This window comes from Carcharodon carcharias, chromosome 18 (genome assembly GCF_017639515.1).
Source record: "Carcharodon carcharias isolate sCarCar2 chromosome 18, sCarCar2.pri, whole genome shotgun sequence".
Lineage (NCBI taxonomy): Eukaryota > Metazoa > Chordata > Chondrichthyes > Lamniformes > Lamnidae > Carcharodon > Carcharodon carcharias.
Window position 1 is genome coordinate 30581118 of NC_054484.1, and position 13204 is coordinate 30594321.

Genomic DNA, 13204 nt, shown 5'->3' on the forward strand with positions numbered 1-13204 from the left:
AATTCAATTTCCAGAAGTTAAAGTGACTTTGAAATGAAACCCAATTTAACACTGCCAAACTAACTTTGCTTATCCAATTACTGATCCTGGATTCAATAGTCTAGTCTAAACTATTAGCATTGGAGCACCAATGAAACCAAAGATCCTATCAAGGGCTTGACCAGTCTTGAGGAACCGTTTTACTTGGAACTTGGAAACCAAGAGCAGGATCTGTAGAAGGCAATGCAAGTTACACTACAATTTCTATATCACTCTCTGCAACTGCAACATAAATCTGTGCCTAGAAATTGAATTGTCTATGTCTGTCTTACAGGCACAAAATTGAATGCGTAATCTAAGCAGCGGTGTACAGGCATTCACTGTGTCGGTTGCACCCCACCCGCCATGTTGCATCGAGCTGCTCAGTAGGTGTTCTAGGTGTATGGTTGAAGCTGACATTGCACCAATTGTTTCATTTTTTTTTAGCCTCATGGCAAGCAAACAAGTGGCTTTAAAGGGGCTGCTGGGCTCTGCCACCCAAAAGATAAATTCTTTTACTTACCTTATTGTCAAGCTGGGAGAAACAGGTATGGTGATCCCAACTGCTTCCATTTTCAGATGTCCCCAAGGACCATTGCTAATGAAATACCTCTGGGGCCACGACATGCACCCACAGCTTACTGTTTCCATCCTAATGAGGCTGGCAGTACAAATTACAGTGATCCTGCCAGCAGCCTCACTAGGTGGATATGCTTCATTTTGGATGCCAACTTGATAGCTTCAATGCCTTTAAATGATGATAGCAGCAGGGACTTAAGAGCTTGGTTGAGAGATGCCACTGCCAGTTTGGTAACAGTAAGGTTGTGTGATATCATCTGCATAATAAATCCACATCGCATGATTGATTGTTCCTACATTAGTTTCAATGTCAGGATGTGGGTATCACTGGCAAGGCCAGCATTCATTGCCCAAGGGGTGTTAGTGGGGCAGTTCTTTAGAATTTCTTTGAACTAAATACATTTTCTCAAGCTGCCCATGCTAGAATTTGAACTTATTCCTGTGGATTATTGGTTAAGTAAGATAACCATTTCACCATCATTTCTATTTATAATGAAATCAACCTAGATCGTTTATTAGTTTTTCAACTAAGGAGATCTACCCTTCTAAAACTTTATGTTTTAATTGAAATTCATAGCTAATTTTTACATAATGCATCACTTTCAGAGAAAAGAGTATTTCAAGGTTTTACTTACACTCTCAAAAACGCTACCCTTATTGTTCACCAATTTTCCACAGTGTGCGGTCATTAAAAACAAACCTGTCAAATTTTGTTGAACGAATGTTTGATTATGTATTAAAGAAAGATGGTAACTCTGTATGACTTACCTATATCAGGGAGTTTAAGGTTTGAAGGGCAAGCCTTATTTCCATTCATCGTTCTACCATATGTTGCAGAATAGATGTTAATCAATGTAGAGTTTTTACAGCGAAGTTTAAGTTCCTTGCCCTCACAGGCTACTTTGCTTTTGTACTCATCTGTGAGGAAGGACACAATGTTAAGTCACTAATTAAATTACTGTATGTCTGACCGATTGCAAATGCAATTTGTGTTCCTAACATAAAACTCTTGCTTCTATTTTATACATAAATTATATCTAAAATTTGCAGCTGTTCTTTTCATCCACACAGCAACAAAATTCAAAGTGAATCTTTTCACTAACTTGGCAATAGTCATTAAATGCTCTGTGCAGTTTCTTTCACCATGTGATAATATTTGTTGCCATATGAAATACAAAATACACAAGATGAAAATGGATGCAAAAGGTCATTCATCCTATCAACTCCTCATACTAGATACACCCTGAAGTACCCCTGCCTGAACATCATGTCATCCAATTGCTTCTTAAGTGCTTTCACGTGTTTTGCTTCCACTGTCATACATAAAAATCTAGGTATTTGATCATCAATCTGTGTGTGAAGGACATTCTGAAATCAGCCTTAAATTTTCTTTTACAAGTTGTGATCTCTGTTTTCTCGTCTGCTAGAGCTTCAAAGAATGAGAGTTAATCTCATTGAAACTTGCAAAATTCTTACAGGCTAGATGTGGATAGGATATTTCCCCTGGCTGGTGAGTCTGGAACCAGGGAACACAGTCTCAGAATAAGGGGTAGGTCATTTAAGACTGAGATGAAGAGGAATTTCTTCACTCAGAGGGTGGTGAATCTTTGGAACTGGGAGCTCAGTCACTGAAAATGTTCAAGACAGAAATCGATAAATTTCTGGGTAATAATGACATCAAGGGATATGGGGATTGTGGGAAAAATGGCCTAAGAAGTAGATGGTCAGCCATTACCTGTTTGAATGATGGAGCAGGCTTGACTGGCCAAATAGCCTACTCCTATTCCCTATGTTCCTATGTCCTATGTCCTACTGTTACAATTAGTTTGAAGTAATTTCTGGAGTTACTTTTGTCCATATTGCTTATTACTTTACATATACCACTAAAAGTTTAATTATCTTCTTCTTTAGAGCTGAAAACTGCTAGAACAAAATACATTTGAGCAAGGCTTCCTCTAAACTGTAGGTTGAGTAATTTTTCTAGCACTGTAAAAGGTTATTTTTGGCAGTGCTACGAATGCAAGTGAAATATATACTTAGGACTTATGGGCTAGCCACATAGATTTGGCTTTAGACAAAACTTATTTGATACTTATAACATTTATGGTCAATTATGAGAGAGGACCACTTGATATCAACAACAATATGGGCAGAGTTTTACGCCACCCTGCCAACATTTGTAGATGGGGAGTGGATGGAAAATTCCTCAGATGGGCTTCCCCTTCCGACTGGGTTCCCCATCCACCCCCCACCCGCCCCGACCTCTTTGCTATTTTATGCTGGGAAGGGTGAGGCCTCAGCCAGTCGGCCTGCCCTTGCACTAGTTGAGGCCAATTATTGGCGACATAAGGATTGTTTCCTTCCCATTTTTTAGGCTGGTGGGAGGAGTTCCAGGGTATGGGGGAAGCCCAAAAATAGTCAGGTGCAGGCCTCAGGCAGGAAGGGGGGGTGGGGTTTTTTTTGGGGGGGTGGGGGGTGAGCGTGGGTGGCAGGCACCTCGATCAAAAATCCTCTTTTAATATTGGGCCCCCACGCCAAGGTCTGATAACTACAGGAGCTCCCACATCCCCTGGCCACTCTGCCAACACTCCAACCCCCCACTGTCCAAGCCCCTCTCCAGGCCTCCCTTATCCTCCCCACCTTGAGGCCCCCAAGAATTACCTCTTCTTGGAATCCTGGGACTTAGGCTCTGAGGACTGAACGCACTTCCAGCCCTGTCCACTGCAACTTCTGCCACTGCAGGAGCTAGAGTACTGCCGGCCAATCAGATTAGCTAGCATCTCTGGAAAGTAGGACTTCCTCTCGAGTGAGGGCCGCAAGTCCTACCTTGAACCAATTAACGCTGGGTTGGAGCATGAAATCGCTACAGACCAGGCAGCATTGGCGGGGATGTGTTCCCCGCCGACTCTTCAGATGCCGGGAAGGGAGACCCCACCATCCTAAAAATCTTGGCCTATGTCTTGTCTCATTCATCTCCATGCATTATTAAGTAAATAGGGTTTTGAATGCATCCTCACAACTTCTGCCAATGGCAAATGTCAAGAGATATAGGAACTAGAGAGTTACTTTGGTGAAAGGGTGCAAATAGGCACTAAATGGGTGCTGTATGAATAAAACATGCCTATTCAAAGTCTGGTTTTGGCTTGCAATTTTGGTCCTAACTGCTGATTACCATAATTTGAACTTGTCTAGAAATGATCAGACACCTGCAGCTTTACCTTTCAAGCACTTGTTAGACACAATTTTTGTGGGCAGAATATTTGGACTCCATACACCCACTTCCAATGAAAGTATGGAGTGGGCTGGCTGACATATGGCCGGGTTTCAGATTGGCTAAGAAACCAAATGACCAGTGACTGAGGTCCTTAGACAAGGCATTGAAAGTCCTGGTGTAGGAGGTCCAGAGGAGTAAGGATGTCTTGTGCCTATAGGAGGAAAACAGTATACCTCGCCCACCTGTCTCTCTTGCAACAGCTGGTGCTGCTCTGCCTGGCCTCACCTCCTCCTCCCAGTCCTCCTGTAGACCAATGGGGTAGCTAGCAAGGTGCTGGTGACCAAGCACTTCCTTTCTCCTGGTGACTCCGATAAGGTAGAGTAGCATATTAATCACTCTTTTTAGGTAAAGTCCTCAGATAATTTATAGAATAAATGTTCATACAGTATTATGTCAAAGAAAGTCTCTTGATATATTTCAAAAGTCTCTAGCAACATGTGAACAGTAAGAGATGATATACCTTTAAGTCGTGTTTGAAATTTTCAGCAATTATTTGGTTACTCCTGTTCAGCTAGTCGCTGTCAGGAGAGGTAATTAAATGAAGATTATCCACCAAAATGGCATGCAGCCTCTTTAATGAGCACAAGCAATTCAATTGCCAATTTTTCCTTAACAATACATGGGTATCTGTTCTTAGCACTGAGTTCAACATCTTTACCAAGATGGCATCCTACACTAAGCAGGGGCTAAAATGTCATTGCAGTTTAAGACTCCTGGTATATGACTAAAACTTTTCAAGGGGACAGTGAAGTTGTGTAGCTATGTAGAGTACCAGGCTTTGTAGCACTTAAGTGTGACATAACAGAAAGTAGTAAGAAACATTTTGTAGTATGGCATTTGGAAAATTAACCCTATGAAATGGCCTCTCATGCACATAATCAGGTATTAAAATAATTACTAGATTACTGTCATCTTAGACTATAGGTCCAGCTTCTAAACAGGTATTCCACTCTGGTAAAATCCTGCTGCATCATGATCAAGATGGAAGTTCTTTCCACTCCAATACCCTACACTTGCCCCTGGCCAGCTTTGTGAGGTCAGTCAGGCTTATTTGCAAATTGTGCAAATCAGTGAATTGCTGCAATAAGCCTTGGGTGTCTGCTACAGTTTAGTGTGTGGCGTGCATAACCACTCTCCTATAGTTATAATCCTGCCTACCATTCAATTGTTTCCAAAAAACAGGCTAATGAGGCAGGTTCATAGGGCTGCTGGTCACTGAAAAATGTAAATCAAAGAATCTGGATGACACAGTGGGATTAGTACACAGTATGTTTAATTTTTGCACTCAAACATGACCCATGCTGATTGGAGGAAAGTCTATTTTCGTGGTCCTAAGTGTTCTGTGAGTTTGAAGTAGATTCAAATACTTCTTAATGGCCATGAACTAATAGCAAAATACTGACAATTTGGTCATCTTATTTAGAGAGGCCACAAGATGGCTAGTGTGCAAACTAGAAAATATCTCATCAGTACAGTAACAGGAGTTCTACTGAGGTTGAAGCTAGGGTAAGCTGTTGGGCAGGGTAGGGAGTTATGCAATATCTAACCCCAGAGTACTTTATGCTGACAAAGTGTGACAAAATGGAAATGTGTTCTATTTGTCAGCACTAATAATTACAGCTTAAAACACAAAAATCATTGGAAGAAAAAAATCAAAAACTTTCCAGTAAAATTGATTTCATTTTGGCCCATTTGTCCACACTCAAAAGCTGGTAGATATGCTTGACACATTTAGGAACATGGAGGCTATCCTGGTGAAATGGAAAACTGATGCTGACTCTCTATTTGAATTACTACTCCAAACAATGGGAACACAGTCAAAGAAAGGGCTACAATACTGTAGTGCCAAATTGGTGTTCCTTTTCAGTGGGAAGTCCCTCAGGGACTTTCCTGACGTTCTCAACTGGAAGAAGGTAGAATGAAATTAAATCAATGAATGAAAATAGATGTCACTGAATTGGCTCACAGGTATTAATATTTAAATCTGAATGAGGAAGTTAGTTTAAAGGATAAAATTAACATATTAGTTCAAATTAGCTGTGAATAAGATAAGCTTTAGTTGTCACTATTGCATAAACCATATAAAATACATAACCCTAATTATACAATTTCTGCTTATCGTTCTGTGTAATTTGAACTGAAAGGCTGAACTAGGAAATGTGCATTCATTAACTGCTGATGTATTACTTACTAGGCTTGCATTTGTAGGACACAAGGAGGTATTTGCTGGTGCCTGGGCAAGGGTCAAGTCCAAAAACACGTCTATTGACTGGGAGCTGGCAGGATTGCTGATCCTGGCATTCATCCAATATTTTCTGGCAAGAATGAAAGCAAGAAGACATGGTTCAGGAATAAAGGGAATTATCTGCAAGCACAGACCCATGAATTACTTTTAGATTGCAAGTATGATCTAAATAGCTTTCACAATATTCAAGCATTAAGAACTTTAAAAAGTTTTATTTTAAATAAAAAACAATAGTCTCAAATGCTTAGCATACTAAAGTAAAAGTTACATCATATATGCTAGTGGTTCTATTTTGGCAATAAAAGTTGAGATGATTAAACATCACTTTGATTGAGACCAACGTTTTTGAAAAATATGTTAAAATTTCTCTGATGTTTGTAACCCATTTCATTCAAGAAGTTCAGATACAAAAAAGCTCACATTGAGAACAGGTGTATCTGCAATACTGCAGTGTATCTGTAATATTGGCAATTGGTCCAAACAAATTGTGATGCTGTGGACTATTTAGAACCCTGCAAAACTACAAACAGCAACTATTATTTTACTTTTTCTTTAATTTTACTATAAATTTTAGTTTCCCATTTTAAAAAAAATTCTCCCATACAGCTAGGTCCTGATCTGCTCAGTTCTCCTCTTCACTCATCCCAAATCTCCCTTTCCTCCAAGAATGTTATGCGTCAGAGTGCATAGAGTGTCCCTGTTTGACCCAGCCATTGCCCAAAACAAACCCAATTGGATTCACTATTCATACCTACTCTGTACGCACTCCCTGTCCTGTCTAATCTGCCTTGACTGTCCTTGGCCTTATTATCCAGCCTCTATCCCTGATATGAACAGCCTAACCTAACATCTTCCAAGCTACATAACCCTGGATCGCATGCAATGTAGTCACCCCACTGCTGTTTCCTGGTCAATAACCACCAATCCAAGTTTAATTTTTCTCTTCTTGCCAAATTCCTCCTCTTCTCAGCATCTGAGGATATGAAGCTGGTGGTATACAAATTTCTACTCCACTTCACTTAACAGTTGAATTCTTCTCCCGCCTTGGACATAGGGAACAGATGAAAGTTACCTCACGAAAGGTGACACAAGTGATCTCACTTACATAAAAAAAAACAAATACCTTCATCCAGAAGAAAAGCAATAAAGAAAACCTCTATGTAAATGTGAATGTGGCTGTGAGTGAAAGCTGAACGTTTGGGGCCGGATTTTCAATATGGAGGTGGGAATTGGGAGGTAGGAATTTTCCCAATGTTCCAATCCCGTTTCCATACAGGCAGTGCCAACAGGTGGGATAATCATCTCCTAGTGGGCAAAACAGCCTGGATCTGGGTCTACCACCGGAGACAGAGGCAGGCTAGGTTAAAAGATCTGCCTCCCTTCACAAAAACATTGGACCAGTTCATCAGATCAGTGCAGAGCACCCACCCTCACCCTCACTCCCTTAACCTCCCACCCTCCTTCACCCTACACCCCTCAACCCCTATCTCTTCATCATTTTTACACCCCCCGCTCACTGATCCCTCCTTCAACCCCTACCCCCTTCAGCCCCTCACCCCCTCTCTCAACCCCACTTACCTAGCATCCATTTTATAAATAGAACTCGCAAGTCCTATAATAACATTTGGAAGTTGACACCCTTCCCACTTCTAATCCATGGTTTACTCCTCCACTCTGCAGATGTGAGTCAGGAAGGCTTCCCAAAGCTTGGCCTCCTTGTTAAAAATTGCAGAAGGTCTGAAATGCCCATGTTCAAAGCAGCAGTATGTGTGATTCCCGACCCACCCTTTTCCCACTATAGTGAAAATAGATGGAGATGGAAAAGGAGGCTGGGTTTGCGCCTTTGCAGTTCATTAAACATTTTTTTCCAATTCCCAACTCTGTGCGGTCCCAAAACTCTGCCCCTTTGTGTCTGTGTATGTATGTACACATGCGTGCATAGGAGAACAAGAGAGACAGGCGCACTGATATTGTGTGTGTGCATGAGTTTGTAAGTGCCCAAGTCCACTCCTTCCTGGCTTACATCTGCAGATCCAAATTTCTTTCACCCAGTAATAAATGGTATAGTATCTGCAACTACGAGATCTGAGCCCCGAATCTGTAAGGAGAAATATACTTTTCCGGTGTATCATACCATATCCCAACATAATTTTTGAAGTCCTCTACCAGTTCAACTTCCTTAGTTTCAGGAAAAAAATCAAGTTTATTTTCATAACTGTAATCCAACATCCCTGGTAACATCTCAGCAAATCTATATCGCAAGTCAGTTGCTTTGGGCGTTAGTTTTCACTCAAGGGCAGAAAAGCAGTTTTATAGCACTGCAAGCTTATAGCAAGCAATACAAGATATACATCTTTTGGTTACTATAATCTATTTGCGTTCTCTGCATTATTAAGTTAGGTCGGCTAATTGGATTATTAAAATGTCCCAGGCTCTTTAAAGTGTTGGAATAGATTAATTCAGTTTTTAAAAGTTACCATATTTCAGACAACTACCATAAACAAATGGGATTGGCCATTGGTAATGTCATGACATAAAAAGTAGTACAGCTCAAAACTGGAAACTGTACTTCAAAAGGATTAGTCCATGGGTCAAACTGTGCAAACCACTGTACAATTTGTAGGGTAAAATAAAAGTTTAGTTAAATAAAAATTAATCTTTATAAATCCAATAAAAACTTTGATGGCTTGTGAATCCTGACTTCAGATGAAACTCACTGATTCTAACAGATTTAGCAGATGCTGAAACTATATCATCCAAGAAGATTGTAATCTTAAAAGATGACCACTATTAACATAACTTTAGGGTACAATTGTTACTCTTACTGTAATTTATATGTTTCATTGTTAGAACAATAACAAATACATAATAAATAATAAATTCTTGCTGTACTTGTAAAGTGGTTGGCGCTGTGCAGTTTAGATTTTCCTCCACTGCATTTCTAGGATGTAAACCAGGGCACAAAAGGGAACTTGGCACCTTGCGTCCATAAAATGCAGACTGTATACTTATCGTTGTATCTCGAGGGCAATATAGGTTTAAGTGGCCACCATCACATGCTTGCTCCGTATGGCGACGCAAAACTTTGGATAAGTAATCTATAGGAACAAGAAAGAACAGTACTGAGTATTTGAAGAAAGTTATGGGGTTGGGGGGGGGAAAGAGATTTTTAACTTTATGACCTGTTAGGAGCGGGTTGGGGTGGGGAGTACACAGAAAACCCAGATGTCAAGGTTAACCTGCACGCTGTGGACTATTAAACTCAGCATTTGCGCGACATTACTCGAGGTTTCCCATCCAGAAATCAGCCTGACTGACAGGCTTGGTTTCCAGTAGGGCCAGGAACACTGGAGAAGAGGCTGCAGGACTGACCAAGTCTGACCCCAACTGGTGGGGTGGGATGCATCACAGTGGGAAGAATTAATCCTGGGGTTGTGGTGGGGGGGGTGGGGGGTTCTGCCTCAGTTGCAGGATGGGTGGGGGGTCGGAGGTGCCTCAAGATTGTCAGAAGTTGGAGGACTCAGGTGTGAATTGGTAGCCTGGGGAGGATGATGGTGGGTTGGGACGATTGCAAATTAAAGGCTATAGGGGTGTGCGTCTGAACGCAGGGATTGGCATTTACTTCCTGGATCCAAGTGCCCTTGACTACCTGTAGCTTTTCCAAGGCTCAGGAAACTCGGCCATCCAGATTTGGAAATAAGGTATGAGTCTTGTATTTAAAGTGGTAATCCTCTTGGGAGCCAGCTGGGTGCCTACTGCCCATCAAACCAGAAGTGGGGAGAATTGGAGTTGGGCTGGGGGTTGGGGCCAGGATTCAGATTTTTAATACTTGTAACCTTCCATGCAGCCCACACCTGCCCATTTTTTGAGGTTATAACTGCCCCTTATGTCACATGTACAGCAGAAACAACATATGTTGTTAATTAAATAAAATGGTAGAGCTTTGACGTAATGTAACTTTTATAACACTAATAAATAGGCCATTTAATAGCAAAATAATTACAATAGCTTACATTTGGTTTCATATATAGTTGGATAGTATCATATCACCAATCCATTATTTAGCAATAATTTAACTGACAGGCTAATAGCGAGAACGATAGTAGGGCAGTCAGATGAGATACTCTATTTACAGTATGCTTTTCATCCATTTCATTAATTCACCCATTCATCAACATTATCATGGCAAAATCAAGTCTTATACTTAGCCCCAAGGCCAAGAGCCAGATACTCTTTGGTTACAATAAATCTTTAACAATCACTTAAAGAAAAATTACTTTAATTAGTGTTAAGACATAAGAATAAATAGTAAATCATCCTAGTTCTATCTACCAAACAACTTGCAAGAGCTTTTCACCACAAAATGCAGAGAAAAAACTCCCAAGGTATAAAGTAGAACCTGCAATGTTACACACAAACATTTTTTTTCCCCCAATATGCCTGGATCCATTCTCTCACCATTGTTTTTAGTAAACTATAGTAATTATGGTTTTATTTAGTGTGTAATGTACCTTTAAGCATAATACTTGCTAAGGAAGATCACATGATCTGTAGTAACCAATAGGAGAGTGGTGCGGGCTACCTCCACAGTCAGTGTAGAGATAGAGTTGGAGTTGAAAGCACATGCATAATTGCTGCTGAGTATATTGTAAATAAACTTAAAGTTTCCACCCAAGAAGTGTCTGCAGAATAATTATTGTTAATAGTACAACATAAACCTTCAAATCAAATTATTTTTTAGAAGAAAAAATGAGGTGAAGTAATATGAACTCAATGGTGCAATGTTAAACCAGATTCTGGAACATTGAGACCTGAGGGTGCACATACAAAATCCCCATAGGATAGGTGAGTCTGCTATTAATATATGCTAAAAGCTACTTAACTACACTTTTAATGATAGACTCTGGTTTTAACTGCCAGCCCATGAGTTTCCAAGACTTCCTGGAATTTGCCAGGTTGAACAAGGTGAGAGGACATTAGGGACTCATGGGGTTAAGCACTTGCCAGGCTGGAAAGTCTGTACATGCAGCTATTTGACAGGTGCTTCTTCATCTTGGGGTGGAATTTTCCATGCTAGCTGGCGTCAGGCATGCTTGGCATGAGCGGACAATATGGCGAGAAGGCCAAAAAGCGGTTTCACAACATCGTAAAGCCAGTTTGCAATCATCCGTTCAGCCCATCTACGGTGGGTCACGTTTCCTGCCATCAGACATTGGGAACCTCATTGTAATATATCTGCATATCATTATAAGGCTAGCCTGCCAACTCATCGCCCTACGCTGGATTGTCCGCCCATATCAGCATGATCGCACACTGACATGTTTCACAACTGCACATAAGTGACATGCACCTAGCAAGCTGCACTTCACTCGAGACTTTGAGTTTGTTTGCCTACCTTGCTTCGGGCAATATTCGTAGTCATCAGCACCAGGCTTCACAGGCATCACCACATCACTTTCGGGGGGGGCTCACTTTCAGTTCTGTACCTACCAGACCAACCATAAGGCGGGGTGGCTTTGTATGGCTGCTGGGCTAGGGCTTGCTTGGGGAAGGGGGAGAAGTGGGCTCAGGCAAGGGAAGAGGCTGCAGGTTGAGGGCTATAATGAGGGAGGGGGGTATCTCAGGGTTTGTGTGGGGGCACAAGTTGATCTGCGCAAGTGGCCTCAAGATGGTGAAGGCTGAGGGGCCAGTCTCCAAAGCAGATGAGGCCAGATAGAGATGTGAGGGTGTGTATGAGAGAGTGTGTGTGATGTCCCTTGAGCTGGCAGTGACTGGGATGCCAGTGAATGTGTGGTGGGCTTGAGTGTATGAGTTCAGAGTGATGAAAAGGTTGCATTACCAGCACAGATGAGATCATTCATCCTTTATCCGCATTGATTGGCCAACTTCTTCTGTGCAGCATTGACACTGACCACTGCCATCGCCTACCAAGTCGGAGTGGTAATGTTGCTACCCCTCCTACAGTCAGAGCGGGGGTAGAGAACATCCCGGTGGGCCTCCACAGTGTCTGAAAGGTGCTCGAAGGTTGCATTACTAAATCTGGGGATTGCAGTCTTCTTGCCTTTCATGGCCATGTCTTATTTGCAGCAGTCCTGGGATGGAAACACTGAGAGGCGTGCTCGCAGCTGTACTTGAAATGTGGCACCCGGCATGATAAAGCAGCAAAGTGATGGTGTGGTGGGCGAGCATGGAACCAGCGTGTTTCCCAGGAATTCATAATTAATGCGGTGGGTTTGGGACGATACGGCATGAGAAGCTGTCATTGTGGCTGGCGGGTAAAACATCATTTTACCTGCCCATTACCGCACTTATTGCAAATCTGGGATGATTCTGCCCTTGGTTAAAGACTTTTACTCAGACCTTTTTTCTTTTACTTCTACATGGTATTTCCCCAATTGTTTCAATAAAACTAGAGGCAGGCTGCTCATTCGCCTGCTCAGATGTTGTTGGCTGATGTCCTCTGGGTTTTGGAGTCTGGGGCAGACTTTGGCCATCGCAACAGGAAGCATCTTGTGAGGCTCTGACTGGAGCAAAGTGGAACTGCAGGGCTTTGAGCAGAAATTCCCATTTCCATGTGCCCTTTCCCCATCCTTTTCTCTCATGGTCCACTCGCACCTTCCCTGCTCACCAGGAGCTGACAAGGCAGTGGCATAGTGGTATTGTCACTGACTAATATTCCAGGGTAATGCTCTGAGGACCTGGGTTCAAATCCCACCATGGCAGAATTCAATAAAGGTCTGATGACAACCATGAAACCATTGCTGATTATCATAAAAACCCATCTGATCCACTCATGCCCTGCAGGGTAGGAAATCTGCCATTCTTACCTGGTTTGGCCTACATGTGGTTGACCCTGAACATGAGCAATAAATACTGGACTAGCCAGTGACACCCACATCCAATGCTGAATGGCCAAGGCAAGGCTTAATGGCAGACTAATGTGCAGGTCATAGGTCAGCATCGCCTGATTGATCATCTGATGCTCCATGTAAGAAACAGACACAGCTCTCCTCTAATCCCTCTTCAAGGGTGCACAAGGCTGACAAAACCTCAGCAATTTCTGCTGTTGCTCTGCATCGATGACCTGA

At 42.0% G+C, this 13204-nt stretch overlaps 1 protein-coding gene across 6 annotated transcripts in view; it reads right to left on the reverse strand.

The window, feature by feature from the left end:
- The window catches only part of eva1c (eva-1 homolog C (C. elegans)), a 142379-nt gene that overhangs the window by 74996 nt on the left and 54179 nt on the right, over nt 1–13204 (reverse strand). For all 6 annotated transcript variants that reach the window (XM_041211773.1, XM_041211778.1, XM_041211777.1 and 3 more), the window contains 3 exons: nt 9009–9214; nt 6063–6186; nt 1366–1515 (listed from right to left, as the gene is read on the reverse strand). In XM_041211773.1, coding sequence (XP_041067707.1) covers nt 1366–1515; nt 6063–6186; nt 9009–9214 — 480 coding nt within the window. The remainder of the gene's footprint in view (nt 1–1365; nt 1516–6062; nt 6187–9008; nt 9215–13204) is intronic.